The sequence below is a fragment of the Fulmarus glacialis genome, unplaced genomic scaffold, assembly GCF_000690835.1.
Source record: "Fulmarus glacialis isolate BGI_N327 unplaced genomic scaffold, ASM69083v1 scaffold8631, whole genome shotgun sequence".
Taxonomy (NCBI): domain Eukaryota; kingdom Metazoa; phylum Chordata; class Aves; order Procellariiformes; family Procellariidae; genus Fulmarus; species Fulmarus glacialis.
The window spans coordinates 7276-34325 of record NW_009192094.1 but is presented as its reverse complement, the minus strand read 5'-3'; the positions used below and the strand labels follow the sequence as shown (position 1 = coordinate 34325).

The following is a 27050-nucleotide window of genomic DNA, read 5'->3' as shown; positions in this document are numbered from 1 at the left end:
CGGCACGTGCTCCTTCATACTCCTCCAAGACTCAGGTGCAGAAATGCCCCCTCTCCCACGCTGGCAGGCCCTCTGCCTGTACGCTTTCAGTGGCTTTACTCTCACCTTCCACAGCCCAGCAGTTACATCCACAGTTTTGTAAGTCTCCATAATGCATCCTCTTGACTCCGTACACTCATCATTTTGCAGCCTTTTGAAACCACATTATCCTACCCTCATTCTGTATGTCAAAACACCACATTCATTTACTTCTCACTCTCCTGTCTTCAGGACTTGCTCCCTTCATCCCCACATATTCCCCTCCTACCCCAAAAGGGAGTCCATTTATTCTTTTTTTTATGGTACAGCTCAGTGCAGCTGGACTCCACTTGCCAAAATAAAGGAGTTACATAATCTGACACAGAATAATTAAGCAAGCAAATTACACATATTTCAACACATGTATACCATTTACATAAACTATGTACAAATTATGCTTTCAGGCTTGTAATCTTACCCCTTTCTCGCCGTCCTTATCTGTTTATTCCTCTTTTGTCTCTATTTCAAGCTTACTCTTTGCGGAAAGAGTACAATCTTTATTAGTCTGTGCCAACACATGTACAACAATGGTGATCGATATCTAGTAATAAAAATATCCTAAGACCTTCTACTAAAGGATTCTCAGCTGCCTGTGAGACTTCAGTTTAAGCATACATGTCACCAGTATGCTGCCATTTTACTTGCAATAAGCATTCATTTGGGGTCTACGTTTGTTGCTTAACTTTCTTTCCTAATGCCTTATGAATTACTCTTATGGTTCATTTTGTTTTCTCTGAACTTCCACTGAATAAAAAAGCTGGGATTTCAACCTCAAGTAGAGTTTAATTTGCCATGTTCAAATACTCTGACTAAATGAACAAAGAAGTTTCTGCCAAAAAAAAAATTTACAGCATTACACAGATAGTCTCGATCTCAGAGCTATGGAAAACGCACACATTTCAAACTAAACAATACCTTTAGGTGGATGAAGCCTGTGACCTGTTTTCTCACACCATCCAACAGGATGAATGTCTGAAGAATCAGCATTCACCCAGAAATCATAACAATCCGGGTACCCATCAAAATGGAGTCGTATTCTGTAGCCACAAACCTAAAAGCAAGAACGTACAACATACAAGACTATGTTTTAAGATGTTTGCCCTACACGCAACAGCTTCTGTTCAGTATTATGCATAACAACAGTGTGTTTTCAGTCAGCCTTTTCCTTCTGCTCAAGCCAACACTGGACAAATAAATTCATTTGATAAAAAGGAAAGAATAAAAAAGCAAAGCTATTCTCAGTCTGAGTGCCTCCTCTTCTGGTGAAAAGAATTAACTAAAAAGCTGGATATTGCCATTAGTGTTCAAAAACTTGAAAACTGTTCAACCCAACATGAGAATAAAACAGAAACCCTACAGAAGAGCATGAATACATCTGACACAATCATGGACAAAGTGCAGATAATGATGCTCTCAAGCTATCCCGATTACTCAATATGCAAGAGAGCACTAAACAATAACTATGTTCAACAGGCCCCCCAGAGAGATACTGAGAACTGTTATTAAAGACGAGAAGTCAGTGGAGATATCCCCCAGAACTTCATTATTCCATGAAGTAGTAAATTAACCACCAAGAGAAAGAGGAAAAACAGGACACAATCCCTCTCTCTGTACACAAGTTCTCCACATCTTCCTGAGTGCCAAATGCCATAACTTTCCTGCAGTCATCAGTGAAAATCTCTCGACATGAAGGTCACCCTATTTTATATTTAATGTATACTCTGACATAACTTCCAGTTTGCCATCTCAGAATTCTGTGGAATTCAGGTCATCTTGCAGTAAAACATGACCCATCACTTAGTGCTGAGCACAAGGTACACAGGAAATACTCAGCTGACACACCATCCGCAAGAAAATGGAAGAGAGATCCACAGAAATGGGATATGACTATGGGCCATGAAGAGGTCCAGAAATGGGAACACAAAAGCCTAGGCTATTAAAATATAAACTGCAAAATTACAGCTGCCTAGAATACCAACGATACAGAGCAGAGTACCTACCTATTCCTGTTTCCCCATTTTAATTCACAAAACAAACCCAAAAAATGATCCTCGGTAAAACTATGTAAAAAACTAATATAAGGTATGCTTGAAAGACATATAAAATGTAACTGAGAAACAGGTTCTCATTTATACTATTAAAAGCAAAGAAGCTACTCATCAGAAAAATTATTTCATAAACTGAAGCAAAAAGACAAACTGATTTTATATTGTATACTAACTCGTAGCAAGTTGCCAATACAGGCAATTTCTGAGGCCATCAGCCTGAAAAAATTGTAGCACAACTGCAACACAAAAAAGCGTTAGGTATTTGTATCAGTGAATGGAGCAACTGTAAATAGTATCAAACTTCTGTAAAACTGCTATGTATCAGTTGTCATACTTACGTTTTTTCCACTTATTTTCTCATTTAAATATAGATTTAAACTACAGCATTACAGAAAAAACACACATCGCCCAACCAGTGTAATACTCTCTTCTCTAGCTGCATATGCTAAATATATGCAAATAGTCACTGCTGCATGGCACTGGATATAGTCTTTACATGTCTGTCAGGTACATTGAATGCCATTAATGACATTAAAAGACATCTTCCTACACACAGTTTCTGTCTGCTTGTTAGGGAAGAGCGAGCGCTTTCAGCTGCTGCTGTTTTGGTTCAGTCTCTCCGGTAATCCCGCACCGCGGCTGCTCGCAGCCTCTACTTACCTCGGCCACCGTGAGAACACAGTGTATCGACTGATGCTCGGGATCCACGCCCTCCAGCTTCATCCCTACTTTGAATCCGTTTTTGTTGTATGGGAAAGACTGATACTGCAATGGAAAAGAACAGCTTCAATACTTCTGAAAGTACACCAGAGAAAGACAGAATCTCTTCATAAGAAAAAGAACAATGATTATTTAATATTCATGTTTCTGAAAGAACTAATAAATCATTTTAAAATAAGTTTCGCATTTTTAAAAACATGCAGCGGAAAAGAGAAATTTATGATTGTTCGAAAAACACGTTGATACTAGAATGACTTAGAACTTGAGAGTATGTAAGAAAATTATAAAGAACTAGCAAAAAAAGTTAATCAAGGGAAAGAAGATGACATGATTTGCCCTCAACTTTTTTCCCTAGTTGTCAACGGAACATTTTAACAACGTAATTATTCATTTTTCAGCCTGTACAGGGACACTTTGACACCTTCCTGGTGGTCATCGTTCCTATAATAATGACAACAATGATGCTCTATTTTGCCTTTTCATTTCCACATCTCAGGCCATCAAAGACAAACTGTAAGGCAGAAATATGACACATTGTTTGTATATAGGGATGGCCTCTGATGTTACTTTCTCCTTTATATGTGGAGTCCAGATTAGCTAGTTTTCCAGGAATATTTTTGCACCACAGGAACATGACTGCCCTTATATCACATTACAATGAACCCAGGAGAACATCTTTCAAAAAACAGGAGGTGAAAACAAGGCCAAGCAGAACGGATGTTTTCAAGCAGAAGTCATCAGCATCCCATGTATCATGCTCCCTGCCCTCTGCTAAGGAAGGAAGCCAGCTAGCAGATATTAAGGTTAAATTGGAGGGAATATCAGAAAAATAACAGACTAAAACTGAAGAGGGTTTTCCCCGGATTAACAAATTCACAGCCAGACAGTTTTTATGTCCCAAATGGTTACAGACAAAACACAGGAGAAGCATCTTACATGCTCCCCCTTCCTTCTGTTCCCGTCTAAAAGCTACACATGCTCCCTAGCCATCTGCAGTACCTCTGCCGTCAATGGAAAGAGAAGGTACCACGGGAGGTACTCAGAGAGGCCTCACTTACTTGGAAGGAAGGGAATCCTCTCTTTGGTGGCTTTGGCTGCAACTGATACAACTGAGTAATAAACCCAGGAGAAAAAAATGCAGTGCATGGCACAAGAGCAGGAAATGCAGTCAAGGGGAAGGGAAATGGAGAACCAGACCAGTTCAAATCAGCCTGAAGTGGCCAGTTAATAGATGTCTAACCACAGCTCCAAGTCCCTACCTAAAAATAGCTTGTATCATTTTGTGGACCTCAGTTAAGGGATCAGAGTATGACTGCAGTACATGCATTTGAAAGTTATTTCATCCTAACATCACTGCACTTAACATTTTTATTATCAATGAAAAGTTTAATGAAGTTACACTATGCATAAATTCTAGCTACTTCCTCAAGAAGAATGTAAAAGTAGAACATTTTTTTTTACATCAATAAACTGAAATTTTTGAAGTTCATCTTGATGCACAGACTTGCAGTTAATGCCATTTATATCACAAGTATCTTACAAATAAAAAACCTCAGTGGAAAACTGAAATGCTAGAAATACTGACACATTGAGGAACAGTGGCCAAAAATGTAACTGAAATTTTGCAAAAGCAAGCACAAATAAAATTACAAAGAAAGGAAACAATTAAAAAGTCACAGTTTTGTTTATTCTTTCATTATTATAACAAACATTACTGTACAAACAGTACAAAATTCTACAAACAATACACTAAAAATTAAGCAATTATCACACAGGTATTTCCTGAAATTTAAGACATTAATTATTCACTATACTTCCCGTTGTCTGATCTAAAACTTCTAAGGCAATGCTATCTTTAGTTTGGTTTCTCTTACAGCAAAAATAACAGGCAACTTTTAGATGACTAGTAACTTTAATACTATTGAAGAGATTTCAATTTTGTGCATTATTCTCAATACATCACCCAAGGTAAAGCTATGACAAACTTAGTAATCACACATTATCTTTACAACAAACATTTAAAGATACTTCGTTAAGGAGAGATACAAGAACAAAATAAGAGTAAAGGTAAAAGAAGTCAGCAAATAAGCAGATGGCAGACTGAGGATTAGAAATTTTTACGTATGGTGCAAGAACACACACAAAAGCCAGAAGATTACATCAGAAGAATTGGAGATTGAAAAAAAGAAAATTCAAGGGTCAATAATTTTGTTTTACTGGAGCAATAACAGCTTGTCAGTCACAGCCTAGAAATTATTCTAAGATTTAAGTACCATGAAGTGGCAAGGACACTCCATTATCCTGACCATTCCTAACTAAGGATACAAAAAAATGCTATGAGAAGTACTGCTTCTGAACTGGAAAAATAAAAGAAAAAAAGAGTAATTCTCACAATCCAAACGGAAATCAAGGATTCAAAATCGGTGGTGAAGTTTGGGGTTTTTTTTTTTTAACCCTACTGTTCCTGTGGCTTGCTTGTCCATCTGTAAAATGGAGAAATATTACCTGGCCACTTCTGAGTGTTATTAAGAATTCTCTCTCCACTACAGGCTTTAAATACTGCACACTAAATAAAACCCTAGAGTTACCCAGGAGCTAAAGACTTTAAAAGAAAATATTAAATAAGATGCACTGAATGAGAAAGGTACACTGTGGAGAAAAATAAAGGAAACAATATGTCACCACATAACTCCAGACTTTACCACCATGTGCAGTGCCCAGAAAGGCTGGTATACACCTGTGTGCCCCAAGAGCATTTCATGGAACTTCAGACAGGCAGAGCAACGTTTTGCAAATCTACTTTCCAGATAGAGGCACCACTTATCCAGATTTTTTTCTTGTTACTTTTTCAACCAGTATATAGTACAGGGGGATATAACTAAGGATGGTCAGGTAACTGTTGTTCTTGCACCCACGAATCTATGGATTCTGTACACCGCAATCCTAGTTCTTTACTTTTGTACCTCAGTAACATCTAAAAGCACCAATTAAAGGTCAGCATCGCACACACATGTAAGCTGGAAAGCTAATCCCTGCACAAACGATTTAATAGTTGGAAGTATAAAGCAAACAGAAGGAAATCGATGCAAGAAACAGACTACAAGAACAGAATTATCAAAAAATAATACCGGATACACATAGCAGAAGTACAGCAGCTGAGACATGCTCACGTTTTGCCAGGTTTTGCAAGAGAAGAGAACAGCATGGAAGCTTTGTGGATTTGCATACAGAGCTCTCTTCCAAGCAAGAGAGACAGCACTAGAGAAAGCACTGAAATGACAAATGACAAAGACTACCATAGCAGGCGAAGGACAAGCAAGAGATGATGATGTGACACCTCATCAGATGACAGGCAAAATGGGAACAAGCCAAACTAGTATCTGATGTAGTAACAAAATATAATGTCAGCAGGAGCTGCAAAAAGACAGGTGATACAAAGCAACAAGCCAACAGATGACCTTTACACCATCTTTCTAAACATATTTAAAGAGAATGATATGGCATGAAAAAATGAGGGTATGTATCAGATTTTTAACTTCAGAGATTACAAGGAAAGGCTAGAACTTGCAGATTTTGGAAAAGCATCTGCTTTCTGTAGTCTCAGTTGACAGCATTCATCTACAACTACAGAATTCTCTGAAAAAGCAGAGAAAGATAACTAATTTCAGATGTTCCAACTATCTTGACGATTGCTGACGGATAGCATTGTTTTAATCATGTAGGTTTTCCCCCAGAGAAGGGTAAAATCTTCGAATTTTTTTTTTTTTAATTGGTTCCCCAGAAATTTCATGATCTTAGGTGGTTGACTGATTTAAACTTCAGAAGGTCATACCTCTTTAAAAAGCTTAGTAGGTACTGCAATGGCCTTTTCTTCCTCCAGATAGGACGCCCAACACCATGCTTGCCTTCCTTTAGAGGGTACAGCTGTAAAGAAGCACACAGTAGCAAAAGAATTCTGTAACTGTTGACTTCTGAAGAAAAAAAAAACCACTTTGAAGTTTATAACATACCTATCTCAAATCTACATTTTATTAAATGCATTCATGGTGTTTCTCAGGACTTATTTCAGGGAAAAAAGTAGCTCTGTAGGTTTAACGGCACCAGGAATATGAAGGTTCCTGGTTTGTACAGAAAGGTTTCCAGCAGTTCAGATCTCAATTAGTTACAAGAAAAAGCTCTTTCAGGTGACAAGAACAACTTACGAAGTCTTGCCCCCTGTCCCTTTTCCCTTATTGCTCATAAGAAGCATTAAGATACACAATTTGCAAACACGTAAAAAGGTCAGTTCAAATCACAAAGTAGCTCAATATTTTATATTTTTTTTTCCAAGAATTTATTTTCCTGGAAAGCATTTTCAACTGAATAGCACTGGTGACGTGTTTTTTTAATCACAGTTGAAATTCTTTACTCTTTAACAGTATTCAGAATGTTTCTAACCTACTCCATTACTTTGTAGTTTGACGGTTTTGGGTGCAGAGGCAGTGATTTAACAGTAATTTCTCCAAGCCATCAAAACTGCCACCAGTGCTCTTTTCTCCCATCATGTCATCAGCACATGACAGAAACCTCCAGTTTCAGGTTTGCTCATATAGTATGAACACTCGCATACACTTGCATAGTAATTGTAATATTGGCTACAGTCCATCCTAATATTGGCTTCAGTCACATCAGTGAGTAACAGTTTTTAGGCCCTGAAAATAAGAGACTAACTGCACTAGCAAAAGCCAGGACCTTCAAAAACAGATGGCTTGTGAGGCTGGCCATGTATGTATCTACTTTCGTACACCTCCACTCTGCTAAAATGCCTCCTCCGCACATGCAGCTTAGCATTTCAGACCATAAGCTCATGCTGCCAGGAGGATTCCTCACAGTCCACAGTATGATTCTGGCCTGATCCTGACTGTGGGCTACTCACAAGAGAAATAAGCCCCTTAAGTAACAGTCTGGCTAAGCATTTTTATGATTAAAACACGAACCATAACAATAGTGATGCCACACTCTCCTGAAGAAAGCTGATAATGTAACCAAAAGATAACAAATTTCAGAATGACAGCGGTCGCTCAACACTATTAAAGCACATTCATTTTATTTGTGATTTACTCAGGTTTTTTCTATTCCGTTTAAGAGATGTGTTGCTCAGCACAATAATACAAAGTTATGTGCTTGGTTCTGAATATAAATTGGTCTTTTATACCAGATCTCTTGTGCTGAACTGGCATTTTCCTAAATAAAAAAAAACAGAAGAAATGTGTACAGATCATTCTGTCAGTGGACAGCAGTGATTTCCATAGAGCATCAGCTTTGTGTTTGTATCTCACACCCTTCTTATGACCTCAGCTTTGGAAACAACTGTAGAAATAATATTTATATTTCAGGAGTAATTCTATCTCAGGAGGGGGATCTTCCATAACTTTCATATGTTGCATCTTCAAACAGTATTTCATCTGCCTAGTGTGCAGCAGAGCTACTTGGAGCTCTGTGCTGATTAGTGGCCCAGCAACTTCTGGTAATGGCTCCCAGTCTACCATAAGAAACACTTTGGAGGGCAAGATGTGGGTTTGTGCTTGGTGTAACCACTGAGGTATAACAGCTGCTGATTCTCTGATTCTTCCTAGAAGTATTTATCATACAAATAGCTTGAAAAAACAGCACTCATTTAAAATATGTTTTATTATGTCGCTTGATGCAGCGTATGTCCCTTTGGACTGATTATAGCAATTATTTCTAAACAGTTCCATAAATGTGTCTATTTCCAGCACATACTGTAGATACAAAATTGATCCCCAAGGAAACAAAAGTAAACTTTCACTTCTGCTTAATACATGTCTTTCAACATCTGGGAACTCAATGGGCCTGATACCCTTTAACACCAGCGCTCTTTAGAGGGATGAAAAAAAACCCTAAAATGTGCATCAATTACATTTATACTCACTATATCCTCTTCCACGCTGCCAGAGGTATATAAACTGGCTCTTTGTAAAAGGTAATCAATCTCCAAGTGATGGGTTTTTTTCCCAGTTTTCACTTGGCTCTCTCAGTTCTTCAATCCTTAAAACTTAATTGCTATAACTAACACTGGCACTCTCTTTTTACAGAATTGAAAAAAATGTACTCAATAGGGAATAGAAATTCAGTGAAACAATGCCGGCAATTCACAATAAGAGATGGATATTACCCAAAGAATTGATAGTTAAGATCTTTGTTTCATAAGCTAACTTACTTTGTTTCAAAACTGTTATCTCCCCTTTTCTTTTTCTCCTGGCTCTCTGTGAGACTCTCAAGATCCTTCCTTCAGGTTTGTCCTCCTAAGTTAAAAAAGAGTACAGTAACCTCATTAGTTCAGGAGTCTAGCACAATACAAATGGAGACACACAAGGTTTAACTGTGACTTCATTTAAATGGCTACTGACATAGCTCTCCACTATCTCGAACAAACCTGCAGATGTCTAATAAAAACAAAGCGAGCCATCAGTGACAAATCACAGCAAACACGGCGAAAATGACAGACAGGACTCAACATCTGGCACTCAGCCAGCCAGCCTTGTCTAAGCCAGGGACAGATCATGAAGCCTTCGGCAGGCCTGGCTGAGCCAGCGATAAATAGCAGTATCTTCGATATGTTCATGCTTCCAAAATGATTTAAAGGAAAACCTCTCACAGCTTTAGTCTGCCTTTTTCAAATGTACAATTGCTTTACTAAATATAAAATGGCACTGATCCTTTTTATTTCACTGTTTGTGTATTAACAGTTTTTTTAGCAGCTGAATAGACGAACAGAATAAGTACTCATTTGGGAGGGCAGATGCATGGAGGCAAAGAAGGTGTCCCCTGACTTTTGCCTAAAATACTGCTATACAGAGAGCTACGAATTCCTTTCTGACAACTCTAGTGTCTTCAGCCTTTTGACAGAGCTCTCCCCTTCTCCCTCAAAACTGTGCTCCTCCCAGCAGTGCCACAGCTATTGGGAAGAAAACAAATATTACACCAAAACAAACATTATGGGAAGGTATTGTGATAAGTTTATTCTAAAATGAAGAATAAATCCAACAGGAAAAAAACAAAAGGTGCCCCAAAGCACATTACACTGCAACACAAAACAAAACCAAATCTTTAGCTATGATTTTCTAAGGCGAATTACACTAAGAAAATCAAAAGCATTCTCTTCTTAACTGTAATGTAGCTTTCTTTGTAAATAAATTATTGGTCTATAGTCATTTATTCATGTGCAGAGTTACAACGTAGCAGGTGTTGGGAAATATGTGCTCCTATTTTTCTATGCTGAAAACATAGCAAGTCCAGGTTAGTACCATTTTTCCTTTACATTCTTTTTGTTCTGTTCTTAAAAAAGGAGGGAAAAGAGATAAAAGCCAGCTCTTATCAGCTCATTGTCAATAATTACAACTTACTGATGAGGCATAATTAAACTGGTAAGTGAACTAACTATTTATTGTGCCTCTGATAGAGTGATGCCGTCACTTCTCTTTGTAGACTGATTAAGTTGCTGACATTGCAATATAAGGCAAAACTCCCACCGAAATACTTGCAGGAATGGGTTTATAATGCATACTAACAGTTTCATCAGGATTCTCTTTCTTCTCCCCATTATCCTGGGACTCTTCTTTGAGAGGTAACTTTGCTTTTCTTTTCCGAAGGCCTTTGGAATCATCTTCCCCATTGCATTCCACACTGGGCTTTTCCTCCTTTGGTTCTCTATTACAAGAGTAACACAATGACACAAAGCCAATATTATTTCACTTCTCATATTCATAAAACAAGTAAAAAGCGCGTAAATCTGAAGGTCAAGTGTTTGTAGGTCCCAGGGTATTATACCAAATACATTCTTAGAAATACTACTGAAAATCACATCTGTTAAAAGAATTAATCTGAAAGACACACAATAGCAACTGCAAAAGGAAAGCTACCAGCTTACGCTGAACACGTTCTGCATGTTTTAAACAGTGTGTCTTTTCCCATCTACCGTCAAGTCTCATGGAGAAGCAAACTGTGAAATGTTTAGGACTGCAGGGCAGTTTACAGAAAGGAAGGCAAAGGTAGTTGTTAAGACTGACAAATCCAGTTGGAGAAAGCTGGTATCTGACTCCACAAATTGCTAAACAAGCAAGCAGATCAGAAAACTTTGAAGCAATTAGCTAAAAATGAAGGAAAATGCACAAAATCATAGATGTTAAAAACTGCCACAATGCAGTAATATGCAATACAGAATGGACATACTAACACAAACCTTCTTTTATGATGAGATGAACTGCACACTGAAAGAAAAGGAACTGAGAAACTACAGTATGCTCATGTTTTCACTCACTGTCATCTATAACACAGCTCTTGCACTTAATTATAATTAACTTACCACACCAACCATCTCATTACTGATTATCTTAATTCCAATGATTACGAAATAGGGTGGGAGTCTGACACTGATTCATGCATCCCATAGACTGTTTTACCGCTTGCATCTGACAGCAGAACACAGCACACTGAGCAAAAGAGACTGCCTCCAACATAAGTGTTAGACGAAACCAAACATTGTTAATGCATTTACATGAAAAACAGTGAAAGAACATTATAAACCGACGGAGACTCACGAAAACATGACTGCTGAACATCTCCCTTTGCCCCACCATTAACTTTTTATCCCACCACTTTTATCTCATGTTGCATTTATGCCAAATTCTTTGTTTCTATGCTTTATAATAGCACCTACTTGTTTTTTACTTGCTGGGCACATTTCTGGCTGCAAAATTTCCCTTCAGGAACAAAATCTTCTACGGTACCATAGCGGTAACAGTTTTCACAGAAAACAAGTCCATCCATTTTTGCAGTTTCCTTCAACCTTGTGGGGATCCCTGTCTTTTCTGAAAAGGCTGCACAATGAAAAAAGTAACTGCACTTAGGTAGAGGTGATACATTTCCAACCATCCTCAGCAGGCCTTGCCAAGCAAACAGAAAAACAGAAGTCACACCACTCTTGTTAGAATGAAGAACTGGGAGTTAGTGTCTATATGGGTCCGTATTCCTGGCAAGCAAGTTGGATTTTCATATTGCAACACGAGAGAGAGGAATCCATCAATTTCATGCTTCTGTCGTCAGTGGCACATCAACACTGCTTAAAGAGTGAATTTTGTGACAGGCACCGCGCTGACTGCCCACAGAGTCATCACTGCATGGAGTTCATCATCTCATCTCCTGCTGACATGCCTCATTTCTGACCTATATATAGGGTCGTTTGGGAAAAAGGTTTGGGGGGAAGTGATCTTTCAATAGGTGAACTTATTTCTGGAAGTAAATCACTTGACTACATTCTACAGCGTCTCACATCAGTAGCTATTGCTCAACCTGCCTGAGGTCTACCAGAAGTAAAAAATCACTAATTTGTAACAAAGAAATTTTCAAAACCTAAGTTACTCACTCATCCTAAGCTGCAACTTCCCCACAAGAGGCATGTAGCCTAGGAGAGGATGCCGTTTCTTTCACTCACAGGCAAGTACGAAGCACTGTCAAGTTCTCCAGCTTCTAGAGCACGTCGTTGACTTTGCACCCCCCCAAAAGGCAAATTTCAAGTCACAAACTGTTTCTTTCGCTTGAGCACTGTACTGTCTTTGAAAGTGGAGTCAAGTGAACTCTTGCGTGCAGACTATCTGCACTAGAAGAATATATAATTTATGTGCTGTATTTATACTCCAGCATCATTAGTGGTTCAAAACAGCTATTTCCTCTCACAATGGAAAACTTCAGCAATATTTTTATCTTTGGGTAGCATTAGATTAATCAGGACAGTGTAAGGTAGTAGTAGTAGGATGCTTACTTGGTATGTTTGTGTCCATAAACACACTTTAATTCAGTAGCAACATTTTTTTTTTTTTAGGTTTACAGGCTGTAGGGGATGAAGTTGTATGCTTTACTGCAGACAACTGTGATCTCTCAGTCTAAGGAGAGAACCTGTTGTGCTACTATGCTATTACACTGTTGCCACTCTCATCACAGATTTGAATCTTGAATAACTATCATTGCCTTGGAGACAGACCTACAGAACAGAGTAGCTGTGGTCTGAAGCTTCACCGCTCACAGCTGAGGCCCAAACTACTTTCCCACTGGTGTAAATGTTTCACCTATTCACAAAAGTCACGTGACAATTAAGACTTAATGGTGGGGGAGTAGCAAAGGAAAACTTTCACTGACTTTGCTTATCGTGCTTACGCTGATGATTATTAAACCAGAATTTTGAAGTCTGCTTTTCAAAGGACTTCCAGAATGCATATTTTACAACAAAATCGATAAAATGTAGTATCAACAAGGGAAAAAAACTAGGTAGTTGAAAGTAATCGCAAAACCAGTTGTGATACCCTCTTTCATGCTACTCCATCATTGCTAGATTTCGTGTATTAAAATTTTCAGAATTTATAAACCAACTTTCCTTGAACAAAAAAGGTGTTTCCTTTCATCAGAATTTTAAATCCAGGAAACACCTTATTTGGTAGACAGATACTACAGCTATTAGAATTTCATCATTCAAGATAAACATAAATGGTTACTACACACTAATTTTAATACTGTAAAAAAGCATAGTCAGAGGAGCAAGGCAACAGTGCAGACATACATTGACATTGGTGATAGCAGCTGAGCAGCAGCCAGTATCATGTGAAGGCAGTTTACAGTGTGCGGTACTTCGGTCATAAATGAACTGTAGGCAGTTAGTAAAGTCTGTGGGCAGCCTCGAGAACCAGCTCAACAAAAATAACCTCTAAAAAATTCTCAGTAATTTAAAGGAAGAAATTTTCTACTTTGCAAATTAAATAGAGGCAAAATACTGATTCTAAACTTAGAAAAAATTACTGTTAGAAAAAATTGTGGCAGTAATTGAACTTCAGATGTTTAACAGTGGAATTATTTCCTTTTAACTTAAAATACATTTATTTTCATACTTATTCACACCCCAAGAAACAGGTAACATCATCAGAGATGATGTTAAAAAGCAAGTAAGTTTTTTTTTTATTTTGGGAGGCAATCTTTAAGAAAAAATAATATATTAAACAAAATACAGTCTACCACAGAAAATGTTTACCGCCTCTTAACTGACCTTCTTGAGCAGTTGGAACCATCCAGGTTGTGGTAGCAGTTGCCTTTTTAACACTTTCCATCTCAGTTTCATCTGTAATCACTTCCAGGGCCCCAAATTCATTCACTCTAAACTGTAAGACAAAACAAATAGCATAAAGTATAGTAAAAAGGTACTAATCCTCTCTTACGGTGCCTTCTTCTAGTCATCAAGATAGTTTTTACATGGTGTCTTCACCATATTACCTAATTTCTACGTGTTTCTGCTTATCCCCAAGGAATTAGAAACAAGCCTTTCTTATTTCTATCAAGCAAGATGCAAACTCATTTGTTACCTAAAAATACTAATTTGCAATAGATACTGATATAGATGCCTCCACATGCAGATCGATATCTGACTTACACACAAGAATCAAAAAATCAGTAACAGAAATTCATGGGAAAATCTCCCAACCGTATGCTTTTCATTGCCAGCAAAATAACGCACTCCAGTCACTCCAGTATTTTTGTCAAGGAAAAGGGAACTGAACGTCAAATACAAATGCTTCACAGAGTACAGAAATTTCAGCATCCTCCGAAAACACAGTACTTCTCCGCTGTAAAGTGCACATAAACAAACATCTCAAGGCAGTTTATGAGCTGTTTAATTACACGCTGAACGTGCTATTACTGTCAGCCAGAAGCAAGGCTCAACAATACCCCACATGCTGTGCTTACACAGGAGCACCGGGAGTTATATCCACCCTGCTGCCAGCAGAAAAGCATCTTCCAAATGCTTTTCTTTATTACAGCGCTACCAGATGAAAACAAACTTCAGCTTCCCAGTCACTACGCGGTTTGCAGGCCCAGCCGGTTACACGGGTTGAACTCAAGGCAGCGTTTTGTCCCTGATCGTCCGCTCTGAACAGCGAAGGGGTGTAACTCTCCGAGCTTTGCCACAGAGGACAGGTCTCTAGCAGTGAGGTACTCTCACCAATGGAGGTCAACAGGAAAAATTATGCCCGAGAGAGTCTTTCAAAGCTCCCCAGCACCCACCTGCGAGAATATTCCTTCAGGGCAGTAGCACGAAGCCTATTTCTGTTTCTCCGGTCAGGCAACTTTACCTTGGGAAAATGAGAAGGGGAACAATTGCCTGGCACTACATTGATCTCCTCTGTGCCTCCGGAGGCTGCAGGATGAATCACTCCCACTTACTTTGGACCCTGCTACGGTATAGTACCAAAAATAAGCCATTCTGACTGAAAGCAAAAATAAGCCCCATGATGTACATACCACAACAGTGTGCTTTCACTAATACAGTCCTTCCAGCCTCAGCATTTGCAAAGAGCAACCAGGTCCTAAGGAATGCGAGCAGCTCAGAAATAATAAGCTGTGGGGAGGGAGAGGAAGAAGAGGAGGACCTCACACAGTTGTACGACTTCTGGAGCCAAGATTTTTACCTGCGATCAGCTTCGCTCACAACAAATACGTAAGTGTGGACAAACTGTCGATAAATCCATCTGGACTGAAAGACCAGGAGTTCAGCTTTGAAAGGCAACCAAATGCACTAACACCATGTGCTCATACTCCAGTTTGTGGACAGACATTCACATTGTTCAACCCAAAGCAAAGCAGTGGAGTTACCATTCGGAAGAGGATCCCTGTGTCTTACGGCCAACTTACGCGCCCAGCCTGGTTCCTATTTTGGTTAAGCTCATTTTTGCTATGGGTGCTTTGCTGCCTCTGGAATGGATGGATGCCAGAGGGAAAACCTTCCTTGCTTCCAAGAGCTCTAACTCTGCAACAGCTGGCTCAGCAAGCAGGCTGCAAGCTCAGACTAAAACACGGTGCTGCAGCCCACCAGCCAACAGGTCACAGGGAGGTTACTAACCAACTTCTGGAAACACTCTCCTGCACCTTCCTACAACATCAGCTGCAACATACATACACCAAATATAATACCTGGGATATTTCTGCATGATCCAATCGATGTTCAGCCCTGCAACTACACACACGTTCCTCCTCCACCGGGTCCTCCCATAGTACGCAAGGAGGTCACCCTAGCCGGTGCAGCGACCCACCCACCCTTCTGGCTTCAGAAGGCTGGCTGACAGGCAGCAAATGATGAAAGACAGACGACTGCAGGGAAGGCTGCTCCCAGCTACCCTTTCACTGGAGGTTCTTCACGGCAGCGAGAGCCGAACCGTTAAGGAAGCAGAGCTCTTCAACAGCCAGGCCACCACGCTAAGATGGGCTCAGTGATGGGGAGTAACCACTTGCCTTAGCAGGCAGGAGCAACAACACTCCTGGGCCAGCTGCCTCGTCTGACCTCTGTAGCTCGTTTTTGCCTGCAGCCTCGCCTCTATCAGCGTCAGAGGCCTCCAGCTCCTGTTTGGACGCAAACTTGAAGCAGGTATGTCTGCTTTCACTCACTGCTTCCCCAGCTACAGCTTCAGCATTACTGTGCACGCTGAGCTCTCCATAGCTGACTGGAAAAATGCCTCAGACCGGGGAAGTCGTACTCTGGTTTTAGCTGGGGAGGAAAAGCAACAAAAAACTTTTGACAGAGGTTAATTGCTTAAAAATGGGATAAATAGATGTACAAAGCAGCATGCTGCACAAAGTCATCACAGGATTAAGAGCTGCCAGAGCAACATGCCAACTAGTGTCTACTGCTGGAAGCACGACAAAAAAGGATCTAGATTAATGGTGGTTTATGTGTCCATGAAAAAATTCAACACTTTCATAAGCCTCTTCTACTTTGAAAGTAGACGACAAAAAAAATGAAGGTAAAGGTTCTGTCATAGTATTTCCTTTATTTTTGATGATCCAAGCTAAAATACAGTAAAAGCAGTCCTCCCATATACTCCCCTAAGTATCTTGACAGTCTGGAAGTTCACAGCAGGTGATACAGAGGGAAGGAAACAGTGCCATTGAGCTAACTCCTGAGGATGGATCCGTAGCCTTCTGAGAAGTAAAAACTTGGTTTTAAGTCACAAAACTCCTTAAGTAGATATATAAATTTGCATTGGATGAAGGATTTTCTTTAAACCTGTCTTCATTAAAGCAATCAGTAAAATTCCCATTGATAGAAACAAAGTCAGGCCATTATCAAGTACTTTTTAAATAATCTCACAAAGAAGCCTGATTTTTTGTTGCTTCAATGTTTAAAAGACAATAAATTATAAAGCTTGTTGGGTATGAATTTTATCCACTTGACTTTTGTCAAATGCCTGTTTGCAAATTTTAAGTAACCTCTTAAGAAGATAATTCTCTATCCCACCCAATGGAGCCACTGGTCTTAAAAGATCAGAAGGCAAAGAGAAAGAAGAGAAAGAAATCTCAACAGCTTTCATGAGCGAATCCACAGTAGGATAAACAAAATAAATATAACATTTGGATAGAAAATTTAACTTTCAAAGTTTCATGTACAGGTGAGCAACAAGGGCAAAAATACAGATTTTCAAGTTACTGCAGTTCTTTTAACATGAATATATCATGAACTGGCAGGATGAGTCCAACTGTTAGTGGCTAAGTATACAACACAGAACTTACTTAGCTGCCTTGTTCAGGAGTTTCCACAATGATGAAAAGAGAATTAAACAACAGCTTCCATCTAAACATCATAAGAGATTCCTTCCACTCAGAACGGAGATACATTTTCACATTCTCAGGAAATGATGCCCTGATATACCAGGACTTCAGCTTGTATGACTGTTAATTTAATCCCCAGGAACATTTTAATATTCATTCAACAAATAAAGAACACATTGAGGGAAACCAAGGCTTAAATAAATAATAATCAAACATTATAAATACTTTCTGAACCATTTCTGTCTGTCCACATGCTAAGTTCTTCTACAGGGATCAAAATTACTATCAATAAACATTTTTTAAGAAATTAAAATTGCATTAAAATTTACAGAGGACTGGAACAAGTATTGTAAGTCACTGAGATGAAGCCTTTGTTTATTGCAGGCAATAGTATCACACAAAGTATTTCATGTTTCAGCTGCAATGGAGAAGAGCCTAGATTTTCTGTTACCAGTCCCTCTACTGAAAGTCCATTCCTGAATTTCCTTCTCGAAAAACCTTCTTCTAACTTTTCATTTACATCTATTCATAATCAGTTTATACCCATTTGTTCTTAACCCCACATTACCCTATGGATTACTTAGCTCTAGCGCTTACTCTCTGGGTATACATTTGAAGCAAGGAATTATGTACCCCCACACTTAATTTTATTAGGCTAAGCACAAGCTCCTTCTATTCTTCTTGTGAAAATGGTGCTCCATCTTCTTGATCAGGCCGTCATTCTTTGCCCACCGTGTGCTGGGCTCAACCATGGAATATCACTTTTTCTCAGTGAACATGACTAAGCATAACACCGCAGGTGGACTTCTGCTGTCCCTCCTCCAGTGGCTTTAGGACCTTTCCATTTCTAATGGAAGTTCTTTGCCTTATCATGCAGGCTGGAAGGCACTCTGTAGTTTTATGTAGGGGGAATTATATGTTAAAAGGGCTTTCAGTCCTCTTTCTCCACATTTCATAAAAATACTCTCTGTATTTCTCACTATGTGGGATAAATTTGCAAACAATGCGAAATGTCTACCATATTGCAGATTAATTCTTAGAAACTCAAACCTATTGGGAAGAAATATATACAATCTAGTTTCAAATTAAGTCCCCGCTGTTGCATGTGTCTAATTCAAAGCAACAAAGATCAGACCTATCTCCGTTTGCTGCTATTTGTGCCCTTTTGAGAGTGTACAAGATCTTATCAGTAGCCACAGAGATCAAATCAGAATAAAGGCTACTATTGTTTTCTACAAGGTAAAAATATTATTTGGGAGAACAGGCAGAAATAAAAAGGAAGAAAAAAGAAGAACAAGTGAAGTGCAAAGGACAAAAAAGAAGAAAAAAACCCACGCGTCTTAATGCACAGCTTCAAAATAAATTAGAAAAAACAGCCAACACTACCATCTACTGGGCAAGATAAGACAAAGAGTTCATTGCAATAAAGATAATTGTTGCTGCACTCTGACTGTAACTTCAGGAATAAAACTCATCTTGAACCCACAACACTGATTGTGGACTAGCTCAGAAGAAACCTGCAAAATCTGTATTATCCAAAACAAAAGTAAATCGAGTAAACGCTCTTTATGCCTACGAAGTAACTAAATTTAAAGTAGCAGAGTTATATAGCAGTCTGTCAAGAGGACCGACATCTGGGACTCTAGGGATACAAACCAAAGAACTACACTCAGGTCTCTGGTTAGCAAACAGTTATCATCATTCTTGATTTTAATTACCGTTTAATCACAGTGATTTCAGTGGGACTGCTCAGATAAATCAGAGCCTTTCTGGCATCTTACAGCTCCTCCTCTCTTTAAAGCAGAGGAATCACCTATAGATATTGTATTGTCCAACCACATCCTGCTACATGCCAGACTATTTTTTACATATTATTTAAGTTGAATAAGTTAGTAAATGCCAGAACTTGTCCATTCAACCATTCTCCTCTTCTGTGTGTGTGTGATACAGTCTTTACATGCACGATCACATACTATTTTTTTCCACAGAACCCCTGCCCCAGGCAGGGGCTGGATAGCATTCAGAAAATGAGGCAGCTGTTGGGTATTTTTATACTCTTTCTTCAAGCAGTAAAGCCAGTCTTATTTACTCTACAAGGTTTGAAAGTAAAATGACTGTTTATTTTCTTTAAGAAAAAACCCACTGAAATAACAAAGAATGTGTATCTAAAAAAGCTTTAGGCACTCTAGCAATTACTGTTACAATGCAGTGCAAAGTAATTCCTGAAACAAAACCTCTGTTCTCAGCCACGTACAAAAGAAAATACAAATCTCTCTTCCTAGCTCTTCATAGTTGGAGTACTCTGCTCCCAGCTTATTTCAAAGCACTCAGTAAGCATGTGACCCCTGATGCTTGCCTGGTTGCAAAATTTTGACTCTTTCAAGGATTGAGAAGGTTAGGGGAACGTGTCCCTGCACCTGGCTATTCCCTTTCTTTAATGATGAGAAGGGATCCTGCCTGCATGCTCCTGCTATGGCAAGTACAGCAGAAGACAAACAACTTAAGTAGGATCCCAGACTATTCAGGGCTCCCTAAATCACAGTCAGCAGAGATTAAATTCCACACCATGACCAAGGGGCAGGGCCAGACCCCCCCTCACTGGAATGATGCTGTCAGCAAGAAAGTCAAGCGCTTCAAGCAATCTTCAATTGATTTTAAGATGCTTCAGTAACACTGCTATAGGCTAATCCTGAAGTAACGAAAAAGAGAGAATAATTTGCATCCAAAAGGAAAGGTTTTTTCCTATCTGGGCAGGCACAAGCAGGAAAGGATTACTATCAAATTACAACCTTCCAAAAAAAATTAGTAATAGGAACATTCTCTCGTCACTTCTGAACTGAAAGCTTAGCTACCGCTGATACCTCAGTCTTGTCTGCAGTAAAGTTTATCTACTTTATTCTTAAACACTCCTCAGGCTCTTCCAATCCCTGCCCTCCGTCCCCAGTGCTCAAGAATTATCTTACTACCAGACGGCTTCTCAATGATTTCTCTCCACTGCAAACTCAGTCTGCCTTATTATCTCCACTTGAGTAGGAAAATTGCAGCCAAACAGACTTTCTTAAGGTGACACATAAATCAGGAACAGAGCCAGAAGTCAAGGCCTGCCAAGACAAGGCTTATTGACCCAGAAGTTGACCTACAAAGCAACCCTGGCTTCAAATTATTTCGGCCAGAATATTTCTAAATACCAAATGCTAATACCTCATGGGGAACCCAAGCAAGCGACAAATAAAAAATGAATGGCTACCTGCCAAAGTTTTGGTTCCAGTGAGTTGTTCGGCACCGCACAGGAAGGCTGTGGTAGAAGCAAGTGCAGCGCTAAGCTTTCCTGTGTGGGATTTACCTGAATTAATCACAAAACTATTCCTTTTCCTTCCTGAAATCCTCTGCCCAGTTATTTACAAGTCTAACAGCATCTACAGCAAATGACGCGGTAGATTTTGTGGTAAAATAGCATGTGATAACGTAAGAGAAGACTCTACCATGACTACACATGAGGAAATCCAATTAAAGATCCAAAGGCAAACTTCATTCCGGCATTTCTTGGCTTTGGAGTTTTAGTGATTTTAATAGTGAAATTTCCTTTTTGGTCTTTCTTTTTTTAAATAAGGTAAAATCATTTTATGACAATACAAAGAGACCAGAAATCTATGTTGACGAAGCACAGCGTGAGCTAATTAATTACATTAGATCGCAACAGAAGAAAGTTACCTCCACATGGAAAAGACCAGGCCACTAGGTACGTCTGCTGGGGCTCACACGTAGTCAGAGAAGTCTATTCTGCCTTGCTTTCTCCTCCCTGCGCTACCCCTTACCAGCTTTCCTGAAGAATAAGAACACCTCTAGAATAACACCTTCCCAGTGGAGGCAGTGATTTAACCGGTTCCTGGCAGTTGATGTTTCCCGCAGACACTCTCGGGGCCTCTCCCCCAAAGAGAAATGGCTCCCCAGATTCAGTGCGGCACATGCCACTGCATGAGGGCAGAACTAGCTTTGCACTAAAAAAGCACTGTAGTTAGTTACCGCCTGAGACGCTACCAGTATTTTTGCTGTGTAATGTATAATCAACTGAGGGAAAAAGTAAGTTGTTTTCAAAATGTTAATTATCTCAAGCAAACTTGAATGCAATTTCAGAATGGGCAGGTGAAAGGATGCACTTTACTGCCTTGAGCTGTTGCACCTACGCATCCAGAAACGCAGCACTGTGAACCACCATTACCTTCTTCACAGCGCAGCTGGAAATACTGAGCACCGCTGACCATTATTCCACCATTCATGTTCCACTATTACATTTGGTTTCCTACGATATTAGCTGCCCAACTTTATTTACAGGTTAATTCATTCATCATCATGTTTTTTTTTTCCATTCAAGCACAATTTGCAAGCTGGAAATAATGACCAAAATTCTGTCCATGCAGTATATAACAGCTCACTTCCCAAACACAAGCACTAGAAAACTCATTACGAAGTACTTCATAAACTTCTGTCACTGTAGTAGGAAGTGACTGTAAATTATTACAGCTTTTCCAATTTAATGAGTACATCTAAATCTTGAAGTGATGGTGTTACTGCCTGCACTCGGCACAGAGATTTAAAAAAAAAAAGAAGAGAAAAAAAGAAGAGTATTTCACATTTACATTCACACCATGCAGAGTAACTGGTAAGCACTGATGTTTTTCAGATGAGCATACATTACTTAGCCTGCCACATGAAGGCATTCTGTAATTTGTAAACTATTTTAAACTCTACTGGAATTCAAGTTTTCTGTTTTATTTAAACATCTTGAAAGAACTAATACAATGCTAAAATTTTTGTTCTCGGTCTTCAGTGCATCATACTGTACAATTTTTAATTCTCCCTATAACTTTATATCTCCTGTATAATTTGAAATTCTAGCGTTTTCCACAACCACTCACTACTTATCTATTACACAGCATGCTCAAAGCAGAGTTCAAAAAGTATTAATTATTTTACAACTATATTTGCTAAGAAGTTTTTACAAAATCTGTGTGAGAATGTATTTCCACGGCCTTCTCCAACTATGGGTGACAAAACTCTAACAATTAACAGTGCCCAAAATGATAGGAAAAGAACATTTTCAGCATTTTACCGATGTGGAACCAGATGTAGACATAAGAGACCATAGCATGGCTGAGAACAGAGGCTTGGTATCTGAGCCGGCTCCCTTCTTGTGATTAGACTGGGAAGCGAGTGCCCCCTGATGCAGCCTACCTCAGTACAGTCTGGAGGCAGGAGACTGCCCACAGGACTTCATAACAAAAAGAAAGAATGCAATTTCCTACTTCTGATTTAGTTGTTCTTCTGTATCATAAGAAAAGTTAAATTTAAGCAATGGTAAGAAAATACTGAGTAAAGTTATTTGTAAATGTTTCAAGCATTTTACACTACTTACAACAGGTTTTTTACCAGCTTTTATTCATAGAGTAACTTATGTTCACAAAAATGAAGCAGTTCTTAAAAGGAATGGTTGCTCAGATATAATTGCCTGATAATCTGAGAAGGCTGGATATTAATATAGCACACCAGAAAAGAGATTTCTTTGGAAGTGCGTATGTAAAAATAAGCATGAAACTTCATCATGCCAGCAGCAAAGACACGCAAATGCCGTATGACTTACATGACTAAAAATAAGGACTTCCAACTAGGTAACTACACAAAACTTCTGTATTAAAAAGCTGCATTTCAACATTTTGGTATAGATTTAACTTAAAACATACTCATACAATATAGTTTACCAAATCTGAGTGTTCAAAGACAATTTTCTCCAATGTTTTATGAAAAGACTAAATGGAGAATGTAAGTAATACATTGTCTGCAATGAATAGTTCAGCTATTGCTTATTATTTATTATAAAAAACCCAGGCACTCTAATCTATTACCAAGCTGTAAATATAGAATCTTTGGATTTGAGCATCTTGCTACTACAGTGCTTTCACCAGATTTTTCAATTACATTTCAACGTAAATACATGGCAACGGTTTGATATCTTTAGTGGAACAAGTCTACTATAATTTTTGAAGGACACATGCAAGCTTACAAGAAGTAACTGCTATGTAAGGCCATTTTCTTTAGATTCGGGACACTATTAAAATACTCTGTTATCAGGACAGTTCAGGTAAACCATCCATATTAACCCTATTCTGAGAATTCCACAAAGAGCATAACATATCTTCCACGATCACATTTAGAGTTTCAAGGGATTAGTCACCCTTTTAACCATCAGTATTTAGAAGCAGCCCTGAAAAATGAGTTGTTACAATTATCTCGAAAGCTTAAAAATCCTTACTATTTCAACAGCTCAAATTCTTTTGGTATCTATATAAACGTCTAGTCTTTCACTACATCTTGATGCTCCCTGGTCCAGTGAGCTCCTCAGGCTAATTCTGCATTGTTAGAAAATATTCTTCCTTCAGTCAGCATTAGAATGGCTCCATTTCAATTTCATCCAGTAACCCCTTGCTTTTATATTTAAAAAAAAATACCAGAATGAGCTGCCAGGCCAATTCCCTCTGTATCTTTCATCATTCTGGGTACATTACCATCGCACCTCTGACTGTGTCTTCCCTAATGCGCGGACCAAAGAAAGAATCTCTGTCCAAAAATCAAATACCTGTTTGTTTCCAAATAAAAATAAAAAATAAACCAGAAGAGCAATCTTAAAATGAAGCTCATGCTTTCCTGAACAGGACATAGTACAGAATCTTCTTACGTGATTTCTTGAAGTTACCCTCAGCTTCACCTCCCAGTCCTTTCCCCCACTTTGCATGGAAGCTTTCCCATACCTCTACTAACTAATGACCCCACCTTTGCCTCGGTTTTGTTCCTCTCGACATAGGATAACCAGAACTGAACAAAGCACGTACCAGTGATTTATATGAGATTATTATATTTTCCTGCATTGTTCCCTTTGTATTCTGCAAACACTGTGTTTGCCTTGCACACAATGTTGCTTATTAAAATAGAAAGGAATTTTAAAAGCCTGGACTTTTTAAAAAAATACAGAATTGGTCAGGGATGTGGAGGCTGGTGACAGCCTTGGCAGCAGCAACCATGAGATGGTGAAGTCTGAAATCCTGAAAGAAGTGAGCAAAACAAATACTGAAATAGCAGCACTGGACTTCAGGAGAGGCATATTTTGGCTTGTTCAGAGATCTGCTTGGCAGGGTGATACAGGAGACTGCTTTAAAGGGTAAACGGGCCCGGGAGATCCGGATATCTCTCTAGGGACCTCACACCAGGAGAATGATGCATGCCAATGTACAAGAAATTAATCCTGAAAGAAGTGAGCAAAACAAATACTGAAATAGCAGCACTGGACTTCAGGAGAGGCATATTTTGGCTTGTTCAGAGATCTGCTTGGCAGGGTGATACAGGAGACTGCTTTAAAGGGTAAACGGGCCCGGGAGATCCGGATATCTCTCTAGGGACCTCACACCAGGAGAATGATGCATACCAATGTGCAAGAAATTAAGCAAATGTGGATGAAGGCCAACATGAATGAACTAGGGGCTCCTGACTTAGTTCAAATGGAAAAGGAAGTAAGCAGAAGGTGAAAGTGGGGAAATGTTATATAGAGAAGGTATATAGTGATATTGCTGTAGTGTACAGTGATGGAATTAGGAAACCCAAAGCTCAGCTGGAGAAGAAACTAGCAAAGGCAACAAGAAAGGCTTCTGTATGCATACAGGCAGCAAAAGCAAATTATCAAATTGGAGGTGCTATTCAGAGAGGCCTCGACATGCTGAAGAAATGGACTAACAAGATCTCATGAAGGTCTACAAAAGCACGTGCAAGGCCCTGCTCCTGGGATGGAACAGCTGCGTGCACCAGGACAGCCCGGGGGCTGACTATTTGAAAACAGCTTTGCAGAAGACGACCTATGAGTTGAACATGAGTGAGCAATGTGCCCTGGCAACAAAGGCAGCCACAAGCATCCAGGGCTGCTTTAGCAAGAAGGCAGCCAGCAGGTCGAGGGAACTGGTTATTCCCCTCTATTCAATACTGATGGGACCATATGTGGACTACTGTGTCCAGTACAAGAAAGACACTGACATACTGGAGCAAGTCCAGCAGATGTCCACCAAAACAAGTAGGGGCTGTAGCAGAAGACATGCAAGGAGAAGCTGAGTAAACCTGTTTGCTCAGTCTTAAGAACAGAAGTGGAAATTTTACCGCTGTCTTCCAGTACTTAATGGGAGGATATAGAGGGGACGGAACCAGGTTCTTCTCAGATGTGCACAGTAAAAGGCCAAGAGGCAACAGGCACAAGCTGCAAAAGGGGAAATTCCAACAAAGTATCCATAAAACGAAAAATCACTATGAAGGTGGTCAAATGCTGGAAGGGGTTGCCCAGAGAGATTGTGGTATCTCCAACCCTGGAGATAACCAAATCCGTACTGGATAAGGCCCTGAGCAACCTGATCCAAGTCAGCCTAAGGTCTGGGGTGCTCAGAAGTGGTGTCCTTTCCAAAGAAAATTATTCTGTGAATCTGTTCTATGGTTCTGTGATTTAAAAAAAAACAACAACACAAAAACACACTCGCAATATGTATGTTCTGGATTTCAAACATTTTTTGACTCTACTTCAACAACAGAAATTGTATCAGGCACCAAGGGATATAAAGTTCTTTTAAAAAACACAAATGTTCTTGTGAGATTCCTTTTAAAAAATAAACTATGAGAAAACCTCATCAACCTTAGCCTAAATGGAATGATATGAAAATATTGACTATAATCAACAGAAAATAGGTGCAAGAAAGTCTCTAATGTCAAAACTGTATTTTCAGCTAACGCGGCAGAGGACATCTTCTGATGACATAGTAAAAAGTATGAGTTTAAAAAAATACATAAAATATTTCGAAAATAAAATAAAATTGTGATAATTTACTTCAGTAAATAAAGCCAGTGTGAAAAATGTAATTAAAATTACTTTCCAGTATCACTCAAATTTCTAAACTATACCAAGCTCAGAAGCACTCACTTTATTCATTTTTCTAGGCACGCACATGACAAAAGCTCAGCAAAAATAAACTATTTTTAGAAATAAAAAGAACTAAGAACATGAGACCGTGAGAGTCAATGACAGTATAAAGATTCCTAGTGATACTGTAATATAATGTTCTAAGTGGACTGAATTTTCACGCTTAACTTTGGAGATTTATTTTGGATTTTGTGCACTTGATTACTTCTGTCTATATAGAGAGGCATTGCTAACTTATGCCTTCTTACAGGGATGATGCCTGTCTGTGCCAGCACCAGAAACTGAATCAAGAAACTCCAGAGCTACAATCTAACAGGCTACAGTCTCTTAACTCAGAGCTGCAGATTCATGTTTTATTCATAAAAGCAGATACCTACACACCAGCTTGTGAAATGCATTCTTTTGGCATGTAACATTTTTATTTCGCTTATTAAAAAAATTACATATCTTACCTTTAGGTCACTTCCTGGCAAAGTACCTATGCCATCCTTCCAGTCCATAGCACTAAATACATCAAACTCTTGACCATTTCCACTAGAAGCAGATTCATTCATGATGCA

General features: G+C 39.1%; 1 protein-coding gene across 1 annotated transcript; it reads right to left on the bottom strand.

The window, feature by feature from the left end:
* Nucleotides 1-993: 993 nt before the first annotated feature.
* Nucleotides 994-27050, bottom strand: LOC104083444 (lethal(3)malignant brain tumor-like protein 3; the record flags this gene model as incomplete). The annotated part of the gene is made up of 8 exons (XM_009586929.1): nucleotides 26943-27050; nucleotides 13939-14050; nucleotides 11566-11725; nucleotides 10418-10556; nucleotides 9067-9151; nucleotides 6679-6770; nucleotides 2787-2891; nucleotides 994-1129 (listed from the first exon to the last, which is right to left on the bottom strand). Coding segments are annotated over exons 1-8 (931 nt in total), but the record flags the coding sequence as incomplete, so codon positions are not given.